This window comes from Grus americana, chromosome 7 (assembly GCF_028858705.1).
Source record: "Grus americana isolate bGruAme1 chromosome 7, bGruAme1.mat, whole genome shotgun sequence".
NCBI classification, from domain to species: Eukaryota; Metazoa; Chordata; class Aves; order Gruiformes; family Gruidae; genus Grus; species Grus americana.
In genome coordinates this window covers 34,508,557-34,528,910 of record NC_072858.1, presented here as the reverse complement: position 1 = coordinate 34,528,910, position 20,354 = coordinate 34,508,557, and the positions used below count along the sequence as shown (strand labels likewise).

General features: G+C 43.0%; 1 protein-coding gene across 2 annotated transcripts in view; it reads left to right on the top strand.

Annotated features, from left to right (window-relative positions):
• The first annotated feature begins 14,145 nt into the window (after positions 1–14,145).
• The window catches only part of RTKN2 (rhotekin 2), a 37,213-nt gene continuing 31,004 nt past the window's right edge, over positions 14,146–20,354 (top strand). The window contains exons 1-2 of one of the 2 annotated variants that reach the window (XM_054831998.1): positions 14,146–14,492; positions 18,566–18,765. In XM_054831998.1, the coding sequence (XP_054687973.1) occupies positions 18,605–18,765 (161 nt within the window). In that variant the 5' untranslated portion in view covers positions 14,146–14,492; positions 18,566–18,604. Of the gene's footprint in view, positions 14,493–14,857; positions 14,900–18,565; positions 18,766–20,354 lie in introns of those variants that run through there. The other variant, XM_054831997.1, reaches the window with a different exon arrangement.

The following is a 20,354-nucleotide window of genomic DNA, read 5'->3' as shown; positions in this document are numbered from 1 at the left end:
CAGCATTCGGAGAAGAACAGTCTCCCTTTGACATATCAGTAAGTGTGCATTTTACAGTGGAGGATGTACATCAACCAGTCTGAGCTTCATCCCCTGTGATTTAAATCTGGAGTGGGTAGAATTGAACGCTATCACTTACACAAAGCCCAAATTTACACAGCCATAATGTATGACTCATCTCTGAAATTTTGCCAAGTGCTGGGGAGGCATTATCCAGTTTATTTGTATGCATCTCTCTCTTTCAAGATCTCTTTAAACACTTTGCAATAAGATTTCCAGAAGGATAAAAGTTATTTAAATGAAACCAGCATGTACCAACCTGCCTGGTACTGCAAGGAAGGTGGGAATATTCAGTATATTCAGCTTTTGTTCGGGTAGTGATCTGTATCTGCTGTACTGGGTCCTGTAGTTTCTGATTTTGGGTGAAAACTGATTATCTGACCTCTTCCTATTTTGAGGGTTCCTACAAGTTTAAAAATCATATTTCAAAAGTGAAGTAAATTTTGTTTGGCTGATACTTCTACTTTCCTGAAGGTGGCTAGAAAAGGGAGTTTTAGAAAAACAGTTTGCTTGTCAAGAGTTACCCTAGTTGTTTATCTTCTGATTTTTTTTCCTCATCCTAGACAAGGAAAACAGGGAGTCAGTTTTGTTTTTACTTGCAGCCACATTCCCCTTCAGGCTAGCCATGCTCACATGTTTATGCATTCAGCCGCCTCTGTTTTCCCTTGGTTGTTTACTGGTTTGCTTTGGAAAGGGGTGTCAGAAATTTTTGTCTCTCCCCTTCATGCCTGTGCTCCCCTGCCAGGTCTTCATTGTGTGATCTAGCTGGTTGATAAGAGACATGAATCTGCATGGAGTGTCTGTTGGGGAAGTTTTACTAAACTATATATGGGTATATAAAGATAGATGCACACAACTGCACATCCGTTACGACTGCATACAGATGGGATTGTGAGTTTGGCTCTGGCGAGGCACACAGTCCCCCCGTTGCGCTGTAAAAGCTGTGCCTGAAAGAGGTATGCCCATTCAGCTCAGCTCATTTGTATGCTGGGAGGTGCCGTGTTTTTCTTGGTGTTTGAGCGTGAACCACAAATGCACACGATAATTTGAGTTGCTGAAACTTACCTGCATTTAATATTTACTATCTCCTCTCTCTGTTTATTGAGAGGAAATAACAAGCGAGAAGTAAAATCTAAGGAAAGACCTTAGAAACTTGAAAGAAGTATTTTAGTGACTTTTATGGTAGTGATGCCTTAGACTGGGATTCTTGTTAGCTTTGCATGCAGATACATTCAGCATACATCAAACATACAACAAAGTTTACTGCCACAGGTACTCACATCCATCCAGTAGGAAAGAGGCTTTCTGTGGTGCATTTCTAGCATACTGATTGAGTAGGACCCTGCTTGGAAAGAGTGAAAGGGAAGGAGGAGAACATGAATGTACATACTGGGTTTGTGTGGCTGTTTGGCGCTGATTAGTTGTTGCCTTCTCCTCTTTTGGGGGGGCTTCAGTCTGATTGCTGAAAGTCAATTTGCTGTCTTTTGAAATAAAAAAAGTCAAGTCTGTGTTTTCAAATGAGTTTTGTTGTCACAGCAACAGAGGGGGCATGCTGTGAGAGTGCTCTTGGTCCTGCAGCAGCTTATCCCACCCAGTTTGCAGTCAGCTTCCAGCCTTTCTGCAGACTCTCATTAGTGCTCCCATAGGTAACCCCTGGCTGGAGATGACTCTGGAAAGTTGTTTAGCTTTCCTCTTCTCTACCCATACTGTTGTGTGCTTTTCTGGGTAAAAAAGAGAACAAAGTGTTTTCTGGGTTGATTTGCACCATTTAGCCCGTACCTGGTGAGAGTTGTCACGTGTGAGATGGCTGCAGGCATATTTTCCAAAAGACAGGAGAAGAATGAGGTGGGGAGGACTGTCAGCAGTGGGTCTGGCCTGCACTTCAGCCATCCTGATTTTTCCTCAAAAAAGTTACTTCAGTGAGTTCGGAGCATAAACAAAATAAAACTAACAGCTCTCAAGAGGAAAAGTTGGGGGGACTTGCCTTCCAATTCAGTTACTCTTTACTGTGCTTATCGTGAAGGGGAAGAGGAACACACCAAGTTTCCAACACTTTTTCCTCAGGGGATGAAAGTCTCGGGTCTAAGTTGTAATGTGGATGAGAATTTGCTGGAGTCTTTTGACAAAGCCGTCTTGCTCCTGCTCCTGCTCCTCACACTGGCGGCCTTTTGAAATCTTCCACAGTGTAGCAGCACCTCCGGCAACAGCACCGGGACCTTGAGGTCTGGTACTCTGGGATGAGTAACAGCAGCTGAACAGGGTCAGGACATCACTGGTGGCAGTGGGGGACAAACCTAGCACGGCACTCCAGCTTGGACAGGATGTTTTATATGGCTGCAACAAACTGGACAGCTCTGTGCAGCACGTGAGTTCCTGTTCAGGTATTAATTGTGGGACTAGCTGCCAGATTTATGCACTGAAAGAAAACAGAACAGACCTGAGAGGTGTACAGCAATTGCTGTTCCTAGAGCTCTTCCGAAATTAGATGCAATCTGCATCAGAAAGGGGTCATCTGTTTTTGGAAGAAGCTGCCCCACTCAAAAAAGGAGACTGAAAGACAGCAAAAAACCATGTCAGAATATCTTTAAAGAAAGATTTCTCCCTACAACAAAGACTTTTACTTGTTGGGACTTATTAAAATATAGACATTTTCTCCAAAGGAAAGAAGAGTACAAAGCACGCCATCAAAGAAGAATTTCAAGCTATTTCATTCTGATAGTGTTCTTTCTGCAATGGACACCGGATGGTAAGGAACATCGCTTTTAAAAGTTCATACCACATGCTTTCCACGTTTGAGGAATTACATGTGAAATAAATCACACTGATTTCCCAACTGAAAAAAGTGCCCAAAAAGGCCATAAAGGGACTGAGAATTGCCATCTATAACTAATTAGCTGCTTTGGTGCCTAATCGTATGCACTAGGGTTTTAAAAGTTTTTAATTTACATAAGCAGAGACATAAAAAGAAGAGTGTTAAGCTGTGGTGGCAGATTCAGTCCTCTGCCATATGCAACCACGTGGGAGAGCAGTCCCAAGCCCTGTGGGAAGCAGTGGGGCTGTGCTTCCCTTTCCCCTGTTCTGCCGCATCCCTGACATCTGTGCTGGGGGCAGAGGGGACTCCGCTTTTTTAAGCAATATCTTTTGTCGAGGAGGTGGGAGCCAGTTGCCTTTAAGGCAAAGGTATTCCCTTCTCCCAGAGTTGCACTTGGCTTTGAGTAGATGTATCGGCGTCATAGGGAAAGCACAGCAAGCGGCCATGTTCAGGGGTGGATCATTTTTCACACCTGTTTAAAGATCCCTTGTGTGATGGAAAATGATGTCAGGGTGTATTTATCTGCTTGCGAATATGAAGTAGGGAATTCTCCTGTCAGGTAGGAATGTTATACTGGTGCATCTATATCAATGATGCAGCCTTGTTACAAGGAACATGCTGAGGAAGAGAGAATTGCATTTCTGCAGAAGGGAGAAAGAATGGCAGAACTGTTTCACCTCTTTTATGGACAAAAGATCCACTAAAGGCCATGTGATAGCAGCTCATATCAGAGTTGTAAGGAATCTGCCTTTAAAGTACAGTCTAACTCAACAAAATGTGAAAACAAAGCAGAACAAGCCAACAACGAACACTGAACCAAACAGGCAAAGCCTCCACCCAGTCCTACTAGGACGGACACCAAATATCACATAGGAACACAGAAGACGGTTTGGACCTGTGTCTTTAATGCCATCTGAAAGTATATTGATTTTATTGGATGTTTGGGGACAATTTGCTTCTATTCCTTCATGCTCTCTCCTCTTCCCTCTTTCTTCTCTTTTCTGATGTTCGTTTTCTAGTTTGCATTATGTGTAAAGGTCTGGGGGACCAGCTATTGCTGTCCCAGGAGAATGACTGGTAGGCTGGAGGTTCCTGCAACTGGGCAGGACACTGAATGCAGGGAATTAATGGGGCTTTCAAAATTAAAACTTAAACACTTAAACCAACAGGCTTCCTGCATGATGAAGAGGAGGAGGACATGACCTACAATAAAGGGACGGACTTAGAAGGAAAGTACAGAGCATTTATTAGTTCCTAAGCACTAGTGAGATGAAAGAGCCTAGTTCTCTGGTGTTTTAGTTTGCTGGCAATGTTCAGTATTCGTGTTGCAGTCAAGCAACAGCTCAAACTGGGCAAGGAAAGCAATGTGGCTGCACAGCCATTCTGAAGTCCTTCACCTCTTCTGCAAGAGGTTACATGTGTCAAGGACAGAGATTTGTTCGACACAGAGGGTGAAATTCCCCTGAGCACATGGGGCCAGCATGAAGGCAAGGCATCGTTGGTCCCTTGTTGCAGCCCTGCTTTTGTCTAAATGGTACCTGCTGTGTTAGATGCTAGCTGGCTGCAGAAATGGGCCTTTGTTTACATCTGGTATTTTGTGCCAAATAGCCTATGTTAAAACAATGTCTTGTGTGGTGCAAAATGAGGCATGAATTCATTGTCCTTCAAAGGACAATTTTTTTTTGTTGTTGTTATAATGAATGCTACCCTTTGCAATTGCTAAATCTGCAGTGCTCAGAGCAAGGTGATGGATCATCTTTAATATTTACCACTTTGCAGGCACTCACAGTCAACATGTGAGCAGGTTCAGCTAATGGTTTTACACACAAAGCAGATTATTTTCAAAAGAAGGCTCTGAAGTCAATGACATGTTCTTGGGGCTAAAAAGTGCAACTAAAGATATATATGCAAGTAGCAAACAAATAGACACTATGGTCTAGCTAATTTTAATAGATATGTATCCTTGGAAAAAATAAATAATAAAAGTCGCAGTCCTTGGGAAATATTGTGCTCCTACCACTGCCACATCTGCAATGAAAACGTAGCAACACTTATAATTTGAAAGACAAGTAACAGTTGATATGTAAAAAGATTCCCAAAACCAGATGTTTTCACATACACATCTGTCTTTCAGGGAGTAGGTCTTGAAGGTTATGTGACTAGACACTTCTAGCTCCATGTGAGGCTGGAAAGTGGAAGAACGTATCTTCACCAAAGGAAAAAAAAGTATTGTGGTGTGGTGCTTTCTATCTTTTCCTGAAATTTCTTGCCCCCAGATGGCTGTTAACTTTATAAAATTTACAGCCAAGGATCCTCCCACAGGGAGCAGGAACAGAGCCCAAACTGATCCCGTCCAAGTGGGGCTTGCTGCCATCTCGAATTGACTAATTCCTATGTTAAACTCAGGTGAGCCTTTCTCGCATGTGACATTTCCCCTGCAGTTTCTCTCCAAGGCTTAAATGAAAGCTGCTGGGCTGCCCAGGATTCGAGTTAGGGCACAATGTCAGCTTCCCGTTCTCACTTGAAACATTTTATCCTAAACTCAGGCTATTTGGTTAGATCAGTAAATTTAGTTTAGAAACGTCCAGAGGTGAAACCCTTACTAACAAGAGAATCATCATAGAATCATCTAGTTCCAACCCCCTGCCATGGGCAGGGACACCCTCCACTAGACCACGTTGCCCAAAGCCCCATCCAACCTGGCCTTGAATGCTTCCAGGGAGGGGGCATCCACAGCTTCTCTGGGCAACCTGTGCCGGTGCCTCACCACTCTCACAGTGAAGAATTTCTTCCTAATAATCTAATCTAAATCTACCCTCCTTCAGCTTAAGGCCATTACCTCTTGTCCTATCACTCCATGCCCTTATAAACAGTCCCTCTCCAGCCTTCTTGTACACCCCTTCAGGTATTGGAAGGCTGCTATAATGTGTCCCTGGAGCCTTCTCTTCTCCAGACTGACCAACCCCAACTCTCTCAGCCTGTCTTCGCTGGAGAGGTGCTCCAGCCCTCTGATCATCTTCATGGCCCTCCTCTGGACTTGCTCCAACAAGTCCATGTCTGTCTTGTACTGGAGCCCCAGAGCTGGACGCAGTACTCCAGGTGGGGTCTCATGAGAGCAGAGTAGAAGGGGACAATCACCTCCCTTGACCTGCTGGCCACACTTCTTTTGATGCAGCCCAGGATCCACTTGGCTTTCTGGGCTGCAAGCATGCATTGTCGGCTCATGTTGGTCACCAGCCAACACCCTCAAGTCCTTCTCCCCAGGGCTGCTCAATCCATTCTCCGCCCAGCCTGGGATTGCGCTTGGGATTGCCCTGACCCATGTGCAGGACCTTGCACTTGGCCTTGTTGAACTTCATAAGCTTTGCACGGGCCCACCTCTCCAGCCTGTCAAGGTCCCTCTGGATGGCATCCCTTCCCTCCAGTGTGTTGAACACACCACATATGATTCATCCCTTACAAAAATCTGAGCCCTCAGAGATGTAGTCTGGAGAAGCCTGTTTGCTATGGATGACATTCTAGCCAACCATTGAGATGACTGACAGTAAAATTCAGTTGGCGTGATGTAAACCAATATGGTGCCAATTATGCATGAAAGTTATTACCCCTAAAATGGTCAAAGATGTAGTTGTTCTCCACCAACTTAGCGATGCCACGTAGTAAGATAATTTAGAAGGAATGCCTAAAAATTCATGTGACTGGGGTGGTGATGAGAAAAACCTGTTCAGATTAGTAACGTGTGTACTGCCTGCATGAGAGCTGCCAACGAAGTTCTGGGTGCTTCAGTGCCTGTTGGTGCCAATCGCCTGTTTAAATCTATTCAGCAAGAGCACGTACTTGTCTGTGTAGCAGGCAGATGTAACAACACACGTGTGTGAAAGAACGTGTCCCTCACTAGAAGTGTGGAGAGAGATGTACATTTAGGGAGAGACTTTGAGCGATACAAAGAGTAGCTGCCTTTCAAAGCTCCCTCCTGGGCTGGTGTTTTAAAGGTGGAAGTTGATACAGGTCTAGAAGAGACTGTACGACAGAGCAGGGATATTTATAAAACATTAAGACTGTAGTGTGAGTGTCCACACTATGAAATAAGTGAAGTAAAAATGGTCTTTGTGGTAGGTAGTGGTTTGCTTTTGGTTGTGTTTTCCCTCACAAAATCTATATATGTAAGTAGGATGACTCAGTGTTGCAGAGATTGTTGATGGACGGGGTCAGGGAAGGCATTCCCAAATAGGGAAAGAATGAGAAAGCAGAGATTTTAAATTGTTGGTTAAAACTGTTTATTGCGGGCCTTACTGCACAAACGTATTTGGGAATTATCTGAAAAAGGTGATTCTCTGTGTCCCAGATCAGGTAACTTCCCCCTGTGTCTGTGTTAGCTGCTTAAAGAACCCATTATGAAAAATGTACTTGATGTTTATTGGGTTTTCTTTAAACAGCCTGATTACATTTTGATGATGCTGTACAAACACATGGTTAGAATCAAGTGCTAGAAATAGCTTCCTAGAACTCAAATTGTTTTTTTAAAATAAGCAAGTAAATATGTGCATGTGTGTAAGTCATGCATGCATCCAGGCAGAACTAGTTATTCTTCTGGATTAAATTGTCTGTAAAATCATGAGGTGCTATTTATTGTTACCATTATTTTTAATTTGAAATGCTAACAGTGACATGAAGGGTTGTCTCAGCTCATTTAACGGGCCATGAAACAGTTAGAAGGATGATAGAAATCTCTGACAAACCAACCTCAGGTAAAATGTAGTTACTCATATTTGCTACTCAACCTCTGCTTTTTCATAATGGTAAAAGCAGGTCGTCATAATAGGCAAAAAATACTGTCATTAACAAGAAATGTTTCCATCTCACATTGAGGAGAACATAGGTATAGCCCAATGTCATCCCCTCCCCATGGTTTGACTTCAAGGGGAACTGGAGTAACAGAAAAAATAACTGGACTGGCTTCCTGCAGTGAAACCGCGGTGAGCGTGAAGAAGGCATGTTGCCCGTCACCATACTGTCCTTTGCAGCAAGTTTTCCTCCTTAGATCTTTCCACCTTAGGAAAAAAAGATATTTTACTCCCTCTTACATGTGAATGAACAATTTTGATCCAACACTGGCGTGATTCAGCAGAAAATTGTCACCTGTATAAAAGACGTAGTCTCTGACACTGGGCTTATTCCCAAGAACAGCCTTATGTCCCTGAGCGGGATCCTGGAATCAGCTGTGCCTTGGCAAGTGCTTTTTGTTGTATTATGGGTCTTCTGAGGTTTCATGGAGGCAAGTTTTTTCACAGTGCTATTACACCCTAAGTGGGAGAGGGAAGGGCACCGCCTTGCCTCTGGTCACTGCTGGCGGGAGAAAACCACAGCTGAGTTTGGATTTAGGGGGAAGTATGGTGGAGACGCATGGACTAGGGATGCTCAGAATGGAAAATTAACTGGCAGTTCTGAAAATTTAAATCCTTTTATCCCTATGGATGTATTTCATTAAGCACTTGAGTGGATGAACTGCTCAGTAGGTTTTTGGTATCTATTTCCATGAGAAACAAGACATAATTGTAAGCCAAGTTTTCCTTAAGGACCAGAGGCTTAATACCTCTGATAAAAATTTCCAACCACAAATGGTTATTACATTGCTTTTAAAATGTATATTGATAGTAATGACATATTCTTTGGTTTTTACTGTGTTATTTTCACGAAGTAACATTTGCCTTAATCCTTGGTTTGCTACTCTTTCTTGGCCTAAGCTGTCTGACAAATGCCCATTTATGCAGCTGGTTACCCAAGTCAGGACTTAGAAAAATGCAAAAAACCCATAGCTTTGCTATGTTGCTCGGCCTCAAGACCACATTGCTGTGCCATTTTTCTCTCCATAGATGCCTGCACTCCAGTACTTGGAAAAAAATCAGTCCAGACCACAAACTCACTTCAGGCAGAGACTATTTGCCAAGTATTGTATTCTGCAGAGATATTCTAAATCGTATGGGGGAAAAAAAAAGGAGACCATCTGCAAATACTCAGCCTGTATCCACCTGCTGATCCTGAGAGCTGAGTGGAGAATCTCTCCTTTTTGCTGGGAGATTGCTATCAGAAGTGGGCTTACATCTGCTCTCCCAGCAATAGACGATAGTCCTCTGGCTATCAAAAGGAAAGTGATTTTCTGTCATTGTTTTCTCATATAGCAGTTTAGATTTGTGATATTTTCAGTGCATTTACTCCCTGTGTCAAATTCAAAATGGCAATTCATTTAAATGATCCAGTGACTTTTCACTTGCCTGTGCAAGACCAATTAGTAAAAATTGTAACAGACCTGACCCTAAAACTGGAACATATAGTACCCAGGTAGATTCTCACATGACACAAAACAGTGACTTCACCAGCAGGCTGCCAAGCAAACATTTGAATGCAACTATCTCAGATGGATATTTTATACAGCAAACACCACCTCTAGTAAATGCACTGGAAATCAAAGCAGGACTGTGTACCCAACAGAGAAATCCTGGTATAAAGGTATGACATGGGACTGACAGTGTAGAACCTCTAAGAAAATCCTTTTCGTACTGAATATGCCTTTAATGCTGAGCAGCTGACAGGACCTCTCTGCCTTTACATGGCAGTATCATTTTTGTATGTCCATAATTTTTCTGTGTGTGTAAATGTCCCTCTATTAGCAATGGATCCAAGTAGCCAATTTCAACCAGCTTTGATGTTGGAGAGAATTAAAGATAATTTTGTTCCTTCAATTGCTGTGGAGATAGGAAGTCACACAGGAGAGACTGTATAAGTTTCTAAACTTAGGGAAAGGCTGCAAAGCTTATGCTTTGTTAGACGCTGTGTGTCCACATTAAGTGTCTTCTCAGCTGGAGGAAGGCTTCTAGTGAAGCTGTTGATCACCTGTGAGGATCCTTGTCCAACAGGATACTTCTGATGAGGTTGATTCTGAACTTATGTGGGGACCACATGTGAATTGGCTTCAAAACCAATGGCCGTGGTCTCCCAAGCAGAAACAGAGCAGTACATGTGACTGGTCTACCTCAGTTAACCACACTTCACAACTTGTCTTGTGGTTGAGCAACTTTAAGACATAGAGGATCATCAAACTGCAGTTTAAAGTCATGCAGTGTTTAATTTGATTTTTAAGGTTTTCAGGTTTGATCTCAGAAATTGTTTTCCAGATTCACATGGGGATGGATTTTTTGTAACTTACTATTTCTATTATGACATGTATTTTGAGTGCATTTATCTCATACATGGTGGTTTAAAGAGGCTACAGTACTTTAATCTGGAAGCATTTCAATATGGGATTGACATCAGGAGTACTGGGAGGAGCCAGCTTCTGGACTTTTAGCTGGAAAAAGGAAAAACAATTCCTTGCACTTTTCCAGGCTTTTACAGTTTCTTTTAGAAATCCTACAGGAATATACAATGATCAACAAAATAGTTCATTGAAGCACCTGGTATCAATGTTTTGTTGATGGCATTGCACAGAGACGTGGCCCTGGTGCCATCTGGAGCACTTGAAGGAGGACTGCAGAATATTAAAAAACCTTGAGCAGAAGATGAGCAAGTTCTCAGGGTAAAATTAATCTGAGAACACCTGAAATAGTAAGAGTTTACTCTAAGCTATTCTGGCCTCTGTGTCTAATTATCAGAGAAAGGTAAGGATGATGCATCCTAGCTAATTTAGGCACGTGCATGTTTTAGGATGACGTCTTCAATGACTGACTCCATGACTACCTTAGAGAAGATAGCTACTTCATACTGCTCAGTTAGTTAAAATGGAGCCAACAAGCTTTTCTTTTGCCGTTGCTTTCACCTTGATAGGGTTAGGCTTTAGCTCACCATCTTTGGCCAGATGGTTAATTTTCACCTTACCCAATCAAAACTGAAGCAGAAGCGCATGACAGTAAGGTAGTTACCCATATTTAATTTGTTTCGTATGACTATATGCTGACCTTCTGCCCAGCTAAGTGAATGGAAAGACTTCAACTGACCTCAGCAGGCTGAAATGAAGAAATGAGTTATGGAGGCTAATTTTGCCTTTTAACTTAGCCCTGGCTTCAGCGAGCATTCAGGTAAACACCCTAAATCCCAGAGTCTCTGCCCATTTAACCAATCTATAATGGTCATATGTCATGGCAATCAAAGTCAGTCACAATCAATGGCAACAGTTTGCTTTTCAGTTTAAAATTAAATAAGTAGAAGTCAGTTATAAAAAGGCTTGCAAATTCTTTTCATGTGTCCAGTACAAATCTTCATATATTTCCATTTAGGATAAATCTGAATAGGAACTGAATAGATTTCTACTGGCATACTCTGATGATATTCAAGGAGTAGGTGTAGCAAGCTGTGGGAACTAAGAAATTAAGAAAAATATTGCAGTGCTGTCAAGAGTAGGTGTAGACATTTTGTACCTGCTAAACCAAAATGATGGGCCTAACATTTAAAATAATATGCTGATGTAACACTCGAGCAGAACAGTGATTTAGACAGACAATGATCTTTCCTCTGCTATCCAGTTTCCCTAATACTAGAAAGAAGCCAAATGCTTTGCAATGCAAATAGAGTGGCAAATAAAAGGATGGTGTGAAGGTGTGATTCATCTGAAAAAAAAAATGTTTCACTTAAGAAACCCCAGAAGGCAGGATATAGATCCCCTGTTTAATTCACCCTACCCCCTTCTGGCTTCTCTGCACTAGCGCAGCAGTGACTGCGCAGGATTTTCCTTGTTTTGTAGGTTGTGCCTTGGGTTTCTTTGCCCTTCAGTGGAGGCTTGTCTGGAGAAGAAAACGCGGTGGTTACAATGCTTCGGTTTTTTATTGTTGCTGTCTGCTGGGATTACTCTTAAATTAGGGAGCAGAATTCTAGTTGAATCCCAAATCTCTGGATAATATAGATGGCATAAAGCCCTCTTCATTTCAAGTTAGTATGTGTGCTGCAACAGCAGGACAGCGTAGCTGGAGTTAGGCTTGGACTGTGGAACAACACCTACAGAAATGCTGTTTAAAGCCTCAGTCTCATGTTCCCTTAAGAGAAAGGGCTAGAAGTTTGGTGAAATGCTTAATTTTTTAATTAAGCATCTGACAGATCAACTGAATTATGAAGCTTGATTTTATTAAGAAAAAGCAAATGTCTCTAGGAATTGAATGCAAAGGAGGACCAAAGCAGAAGCAGGTACAAGAGTGTGAAAAGCCAGGCTTTGCAGTAACATGTTTCTAATGTAGTGGAAGACTGGGCATTTGAACCAGCTCAGGAGCAGATATGCACTGAGCTTGAGAAGATACTATTCGTGTTAATTAGGGCTGAGTCCTACACATTTAACTCCCACTGATTTCTTAAGGGTTCCAATTCAAGTCAATGTCAGTAGGAATGTGTAAGGGCTGCAGGCACGGGCTCTTTACGCTATTAGTAATCACATTTTGGGACTTATTAAAACTAGGATTTGCTGAACAGACTGTACAGCAAAGCCATGCTAATTAGCATCTAAAATTCTTGGAAAGCTGCCACAGATTCCTGGGAGCTGTCTACACCACCAGCAAAAATGGCTTTAGAGATGCTGATTGCCTGAAATAGGTTGGGGCATAACTTGTTCTTTTGCAGTGACATTTATTGCATCCATGTTGCCACCACTTTTGACAACAACCTTTTGGTGCACACCTGAGACAGCTGCTCTCAGGTGTCTTGCAGGGAGTGTTTCTGGAAAACTTGCACTGGTGGGTTGTTCCAGAGTCTAACCTGGAGTGCTGAACTGCTTGGGATGATGCTGGGCGGAAAGTGTTTCAGTGTGTCATTTTTACATGTTGTGCTAGTTTTCTGTGGTAGCGCACCATCTTGTGAGTTGGTGAATTAATTTTGGTAAGGCACAATTACAGTGATTCTTTCCTTATTTATCTCTATGGTAAGGCTGTCATTTCCAGCTGCTTGCATAGTTTACATAAAACTCATCAAAGGGCTTCAGGCGTTGATATTTGTTAAGACTGGAGCTCCTCCTCACTTACTTTGGTCAAGCACTGATTCAACAATAAAGCAGTTCAGTTAACTTGAGACTTTCCCTTGTTTGGTTTCAGTTCCAGGAATGGTATCTCCATGACGTGTTCCTGTTTCTGGTTTTGCTCTGTAGACCAGAAGATTACTTGGTGATGTTTGAGGCTCAAATCCCATCCCTGACTGATTCAGGAGAGGCCAGACCACACCTTAAGAGATACTCCCTACCATGAAGCAAAAAGGCACTCTGATTTGGCATCTCATGTTCTCCCCTCTTTTGATGGGTGTCTCTAGATGTGTCCGAAATCCTGAATTCTGTAGCAGAGATGGGAACGCAAGGCTTCTGCTGGGATGCATGAAGCACCAGGATTACATGGAGACTTTCCTTTCGATCTCCCCTCAAACCCACTCTTAGATATCTTGGTTGTCCATATGCAGCTTGTAAGGATCACACCTTGATTAAGCAAAAGCCTTTTGGCTCCCTGATGGCATTTCTCCACTGGACGTAGTGCAAGACTTCTTTTCAGAAAGTCGCAGTAGCTAAAGAACGGAGGGGGGTGTGGGGGGGTGGGTAGTAACTAAAACCAGGAAAAAACCATGGTGTCTATAAATCTGTAACCTAGGGTAGGGTTTTCCAGTTGTGGCATGTGTCCTGCCAATGGTGCACAGAAGACTTCAGGATGCTATGACGGTATTTCATGAGTATCTGAATGCCTCCGTACCCGCAGGAACGCGGCCCAAGACGGAGACAGGAACTGCTCAACAACTGCTGCTGCCATCTCTGCCTTGAGGTGAGACTTCAGAGGGAAGCAGAGCTCCCTGTCCTCTGCTTTCCACCAAGGAATACATACTTTTGGTCCAGAAGTTCACGATTTTCCTTGAAGGCTGGCCCCCTGCATTTGTTCCCTGGTTGTAAATGTCAGGGGGCAAACAGAGCCACCAAGCACCTACGTGAAATCCTGATGAAGCAACCAGGCTTTTCAAATTTTCCCTTCTAACTGCATTGTCTTATATTTTAAATAAGCATATGTTAGCCAGGAGACTTCTGTCTTCTGTAGAAAGCTGTTAGCAACACTGTGTATCTCACTCGTTCCAGCACATTTTACTTCTCACAAATGTTGACAGCTATGTGCGAAGCAACGAGGATCCGTGCTTGTGACCATCACCCGCCGAGGAGGAATTCAGCGAGGAAAGCCAAGAAACCAGGGATGGATGGGAGACACTATTTTGGCTCATTCGTTGCATCTGCTGAAGGCAACCAGAACTGCAAAACTGGCAGCAGAAGAGAGAGATGGCTCCCGTTCCTCTCCAGCCAACCCAATGAATAATTAATGCTCTTTTATTTTGATATATACTAGTGTAATATACTTTTCACAGTACGTGCCAGCAGCTCAGCTATTGAAGTACCATCATGGTATTAAAGATGTGTAATTGAAGGAAGTGCAGACAACCAGGAACGCGGTTCAGGATTGCTGGCTTGCTGCCGAGCAGCGGTGCGGCCTGCGGAGCAGCCCTGAGGGAAGTGGCTGTGGGCCTCTCCGGCCAGCCCTCTTAAAGAGTATTGGTCAGAAACGACTGGCGTCGGCCTGTTTCAGAGAAGTAAATTAACGAGGAACAAAGAAACCGGGAGCCAACAGAGGTGTTGTCTTGAACTTTTGTTATTCAACACTCACTATTCTAGCATGGCGTTAATACTACTAATGGTTAATGACGCATTGCTGCACGTTTATCTGCGGAAACAGAGCGATGATTTTAGGGACGTTGGCGGCGTTCGCGGTTAATAACCTGGGCGTCCCGGGGAGGTGTGCGGGGTGTGTGCCGGCTCTGCCCCGCTCCTCCCGCCACAGGCTGATGTGTCGCGCTGCTGTCGCGCGTGGGCGGCTGAAGCCCAAGGACGCCGCAAAGCGCGGACGTCCCCTGAGCAGCCGGAGGGACGGGCGGTGGGCGGGGCTGCGGCGGCCGTTGCTGGGGGCGGGAGTTTTGAACGAGGCGCCGTTGAGGAGGATGCGGCGGCGGCGCGTGCCGGGTGTTGGTGGTGAGGAGCCGGTGAGCCGCGGGCGTCCCTCACCCCGCGGGCGGGCGGGCGGGCGGGCGGGCAGGCAGGCAGGCAGGCAGGCAGGCAGGCAGGCAGGCAGGCAGGCGGGCGGCGTGGGACGGGGGACGGGGGACGGGGGACGGGGGCGGCGCAGGTGCCGTCCGTTAGCAGCTCGGTCCGATCAGCGCCCGCTCCTTCCGGCTCGGGCGGCGGTGCGCCGGGCCTCGGCGGTAGGGAGCCCGCGTTCCTCCGGGCTCGGCGTGCCCGTTGCGGCCTGCCTGCGGAGCTGGAGAACGGCCCCCGCGGCAGCCCGCTTTACGCGAGCGAGCCGGCCCCGGTCGGGCGGGGGTAGCCCGTGTTGGGTGCGGTAACGCAGCTCTCCGGCGGAGCAGCGCTGGGGAAAGCAGGCAGCCCGGACCGAGGCGGGTGAGCTGTCTGCTCGCTCTCCTCAGGGTCTCGGAGCGTGAACCTGATCCTTTCTAGCTCTTTAATCTCTTAACCATTGGTTTTCCTATTGATCGTTTTTTTTCTAAACCTCGAATCACTTAAAAACCTGAATGAGCTGAACTCAACTGCGTGTGTAAAACTGCTGCTGTCAACTGCAGCAACTACTTCCTGCGTCTAGGTAGAAAAGTCCCCAAGCTAGTATCTTGACTTCACAGCCTCTGTTTTAGAAGAGTACTTGCTGCCTGACTACTTGCTCATTTTAAATAAATATAGTAGAGTTGTGGGGTTTAGATGTAAGCCACTGTGGGAATAAATCAAAAGAGTACCTTGGAATAAGATTCTGAAAGCCTGTATTTGATGTCAATTAAACAAAGTAAAATTTCAGTCTGTCCTGCTTTCAGCAGTATCCATATACTTTCTCCTAGCTGTTGTTGGACTTTTTTTTTTATTTGTTTGTTTTGTGGCTCCCTCATCTACATAAAGCTAGAAATCTTGTAAAATTCCTTATATTCTAGGTATAGTTAGGTGAGGAATACAAAGACTCTTTCTGAAAGTATTGCTTAGGCAGTTCCTGAGCATGGGGCTGAAAATCTCAGCAGCTGTTAGTAATCTTGTCCGCGTTATGCTGCCACTGGTGGGGGAAGGATGGAGACCACAAGGGAAACAGTGCATTAGTAGGCAGCATATGGCAAAACAGTGCTGTGTCATTCCTCCAAGTCCAGATGGTGTGCTCATATTTTTAGAAGGAACTGAAAGAGAAAAAAGAAAAAGCTGACCAATTTTTTTGGTAGACACAAAGAACTTCATAGATTCCAAATCAGGCTGCTAAGTCATTCCTTCAGATGAGATTTATATGGTGCAATTTTATAAGGTATGGCCCAACAACCATTTAATGCTGGTCTAGAATATTTTATGTGAGGCTGACTGAGAAGTAGCATGGACTAAATCCTTTGTGTAGTTCTGAAAGCTGCAGTACTGCTACATGCAGATGCCCCAAATTAGGAGGGGTTTGTTTGCTCGCCATAGTTATATACCAGCTGATAGACCTGGAGAGGAGCTGCGGTCTGTTCTGCAGCAGTGCAGAGGCCTGTTACCATGGGACATGTTAGTGGGAAGTACTATTGCACTCTTCTGAGATGAAATTCAGCTTTGTAACAGCTGATGTATTAGTTTAGGCTCAAAGAATGAGTAATTATTTCTTAGGGGCAGCTATGGGCCTTGCTTAGCTTTTCATAGCTGTGTAAAATTTGACTCAGAGTAAAAGATGATTGCTGAAAACCCTTTGTTTCTCCTTTCCTTCTGGGATGAGAGCTGAGAAAAATCATGTCTAAAGAGCAGGTACTGGGAGTGTGGAGGTGTTGGTGCACTGCTTCGTCCTGCACTGATTTGGGCTGAAAATTTGGATAGCAAATCCATGAGGAGGGGAATCTAGGGTAGTCTGTTGGTGCCATACTGGGTCCCAGGCCTTTGTATGTCAGCTGTAGGGAATACCAGCAGAACTTCTATGGAGAACATCTCTGATATCAGCTTTGGGAGCTATTCACCACCAAACAACCCGCTGGTGTCGTGGTAACCTGTGCATGTTCCAAACACTTCTCATGGGGTCTCAGATTGAGAGTTCTTAGTTTCTGGAGAGTGCTCTGTACTTTATTAGTGTCCTCCTTCATGGTGGTGTCTAGTCATCATCTACGTTCCCACCATGTGACTTAATTGTCTTAAATACTGACAAATTCTGTAGAATATATATGTCCTGCTTTGCCTGATGACACAAGTCTGGGGTCATTATCATCTTGAGGGAGGGAACCCATGTCCTTTATTACCTGAGGAAAATGAGGAACTATGTTTGTGTACGTGGGCTTAGCGACTTGCTGGCTCTTGATGTAGGGCAGAAGAAGCTTCTGTACGGCTCTATGTCCCATTTTAACAATAATGAAGTTGCTGTCTTTAACAGAAGAGATGGGAAATAGAACGAGAGGCTTATACTGCTGAAGGGATCTGAACTTGTAAATTCAAATTATTGTACCATGCATTTCAGTCAATTGCTTATAGATCCATCCCCAAAGCACTTATTTTGAGTTCAGATGTACTATAAAACTGAAAACTGACACCATGTGTTTAATTCCAGAGGTAGTTGGGACACTTGCTCAGTGTTGAAAAAGCTTCATTCATCACTGACTTGCAATGTATTTGCAATGCAACCCTGCAATACAATAACAACATTCTGGTTTTTATGTGTCAGAAATATTTGATTTGGCCGGGGATGGCCACATAATAAAGAAATGTGTATCAGAGTCATCAGTGGCATCTAGTGCACCTTTGGGAGACAGCAAACTGTCTGTGATCCTCCACCTTAATTATCTTCTGGCTTGCTGTGGATTGACCTCTTTGAAGTGGCAAGTGAGGAATAATGCACATTTATAAGTGTTTATTTTCTCTGAAAGTAGGTAGGAAAGAGTTGACTTCCCAGAAGTTCTTATAATACCTTGAACACACCCCCCCCCCCTTCAAAAAAAGAGTGATGCAGAATTCTAGTGACTTGACAGGCAAGTCTATATTAATTCATACTTTTGAATGAAAAGTGTGCGTGGCTGTGCCATCAGGCAGGGAGTGATCCTTGTGTCGTATTGAAGCTACCGCAGCTGTCTGACTTTCTGTTCACGGCCTGAAACAGTCAAGTGTTGGGATATTCTCCCTTTTTCGCTTCTGGGTTATCTGAATTCTGTATCAATAAGAAGTGAAAACCACACATTTTTTAACCCTTTTTAAGATGGCCAAAGAAATAATGAGATTGAATTTCTAATTTAAAATATTTCAGGTATTTTCCTGAGTTTAGAGTCTATTTTAGTAGGGAGCACTGTAAAAAGTGGGACGTTAATTTGTAAGCTTTGTTCAGTTAGGCCTCTCAATGACCATGTGTTGTTATCCTATGAATGACACATTGAGGTATATAAATTTTTAGTAACTTTCAGATGCTACAGTGAGTTAATGTTACTACCTGGTTTGAAATTTGCATGTATAATGGATATAGCGAATGTTACATGCTGTGTTTTACTCTTTTGTTCCTGAAGAGAGAACCGTCATTTTACATTTAGTAACCGTCATAATGGCTGCATGTAATGAAAACCTAGGGTTTTCTATCCCAACTGTGAAATAAGTAGAGCTTGTTAAAAATTCAGGATATTGTTAGTTGGGTTTTTGTTTAGTCCTTTGTTTGCTTTTTGCATATCTAGGAATGCGACATCCAAGAGAAGATTAACTTTGAAATCCTGATGCGAGAAGGCATCTGTAAGCTACTTGCGGTGAGCACACAAAAAGACCAGCTCTTGCAAGCGGTTAAAAACCTGATGGTTTGCAATGCTCGTATACTTGCATACAGGACAGAGCTACAGAACCGAAAAGAAAAGCTGATCTCATGCAGAACCGAAGAATGGTGAGTAACAGCTCAAATTCGAATGGAGCATTGTGAAGCAGGCTTTTGCTTACGTGAATTCTTAGCAGCCTGTCGAGGAAAGTAGATTTAAACCCTTCTGTCTTCCCCCATACAAACATATATTACTGCTGCCTTAAAACTTTACTTTATAAGACCATTCTGGTATCTTCTTTTTACTTTAGAAAATTAAATACAAGTCATATTTTTCTGTGTAGATTTTATTATTGATGTTAAACTATAATTCAGCATCTGAGTATCAGGTAATGCAATAGATGTATTTTCTGATGACCTTTAGCACGCAAGAAGGTACCTAACCAAGTCTGAAGGAACAAACCAAAACTATCCAACTCAGAATACACCTATTTCTACTTCTCTTTCAATTGTTATTAAGGTCCCTTTAATGATGGAATCATCATGGTTAATTGGTACCCTCTGCTGGCCACTTCTGTTAACTACAGCAAAGTAATAAAAAATACAGCAATAAATAAGAAGAAAAATCAGTTTAGTTGAAAATATTCTCACATTATAACTCTTGAACGAACTAAAGTATACATGGTTTGTTTGAATAATGTTATAATTTTTTGCCTAATGGAATATATTTTGGGTGCAATGTTGAGAATCATGGTGCAGAGATACTATTGCTCTCAGGTTATTACTTTAATGAAATATTATGTTGCAATTTAGCATAGAAACTCTTCAAGTACATACTTAGCTTCAGTTAATTGTATCCATAGGAACAGTCCTGCTACTTTTTGCTTTCAGAAATATGGTCTTGTAGGAGAAATTCATTGAAGGAAAGAACTGCATTTTCTGATTATATCAACTATTATCGTGAAAGCTGATTTTGAAAACTAGCAGTTATAACTTGTGGTGTTCTGTAATTATTGCAGTTGTATTGCTTTTTCCTACTAAAGTGGAGACCTCTATAGTGGTTCATCTTTTATTTATGTTTTTGAACGATGGAATAATATCAAGTGTGTATACATGCTGATTTACTCAACTCCCGATCTTTGATGTCAGTGACCAGTGGCACATGTCCAGAACAGGGCAGAGATACTTGGAGGTATATCTGAACAGCTGTATTGTTTTCTTACACTCATAGTCAGCTGTTATTGTTTACTTGATTTGTGTCTGTCATGCATTGCTTAGAGTTCTGTCTTAAGGGATCCTTTGAATTGTCAGTGGAGGTCATTACAAGAGATGTGTGCTATAGAGTTATTTTTCTACCATTTAGATCGTATCTTTGATAGTTGATAGTGCATTTGCAGTTCTTTTTTCAGTATTTGCTCAAGACTGGAATGTGGTTAAAGCTTAATCCAGATAAGATGATGATGGCTGAGAGAAATTCTAGGGTTTTCAAGTTAATTTTGTCCCTGTTTCTTGTTACGTGGGTCGTTAATCTGTGAGTTCTGAAGGTATTATACTGCCTCTGCAAGTCAGGATATTGGTAGCAGTTAGAAATTTTCATTTCACCTTATTTGGTTAGGAGCAGTGGCAGATACATTGTTACTCATTATCTACTGATTGTTTTGATTCAATTTAAGGTTGACCTTGAGATCTACACTTTGACCACTTTAGCAAACTGTCTG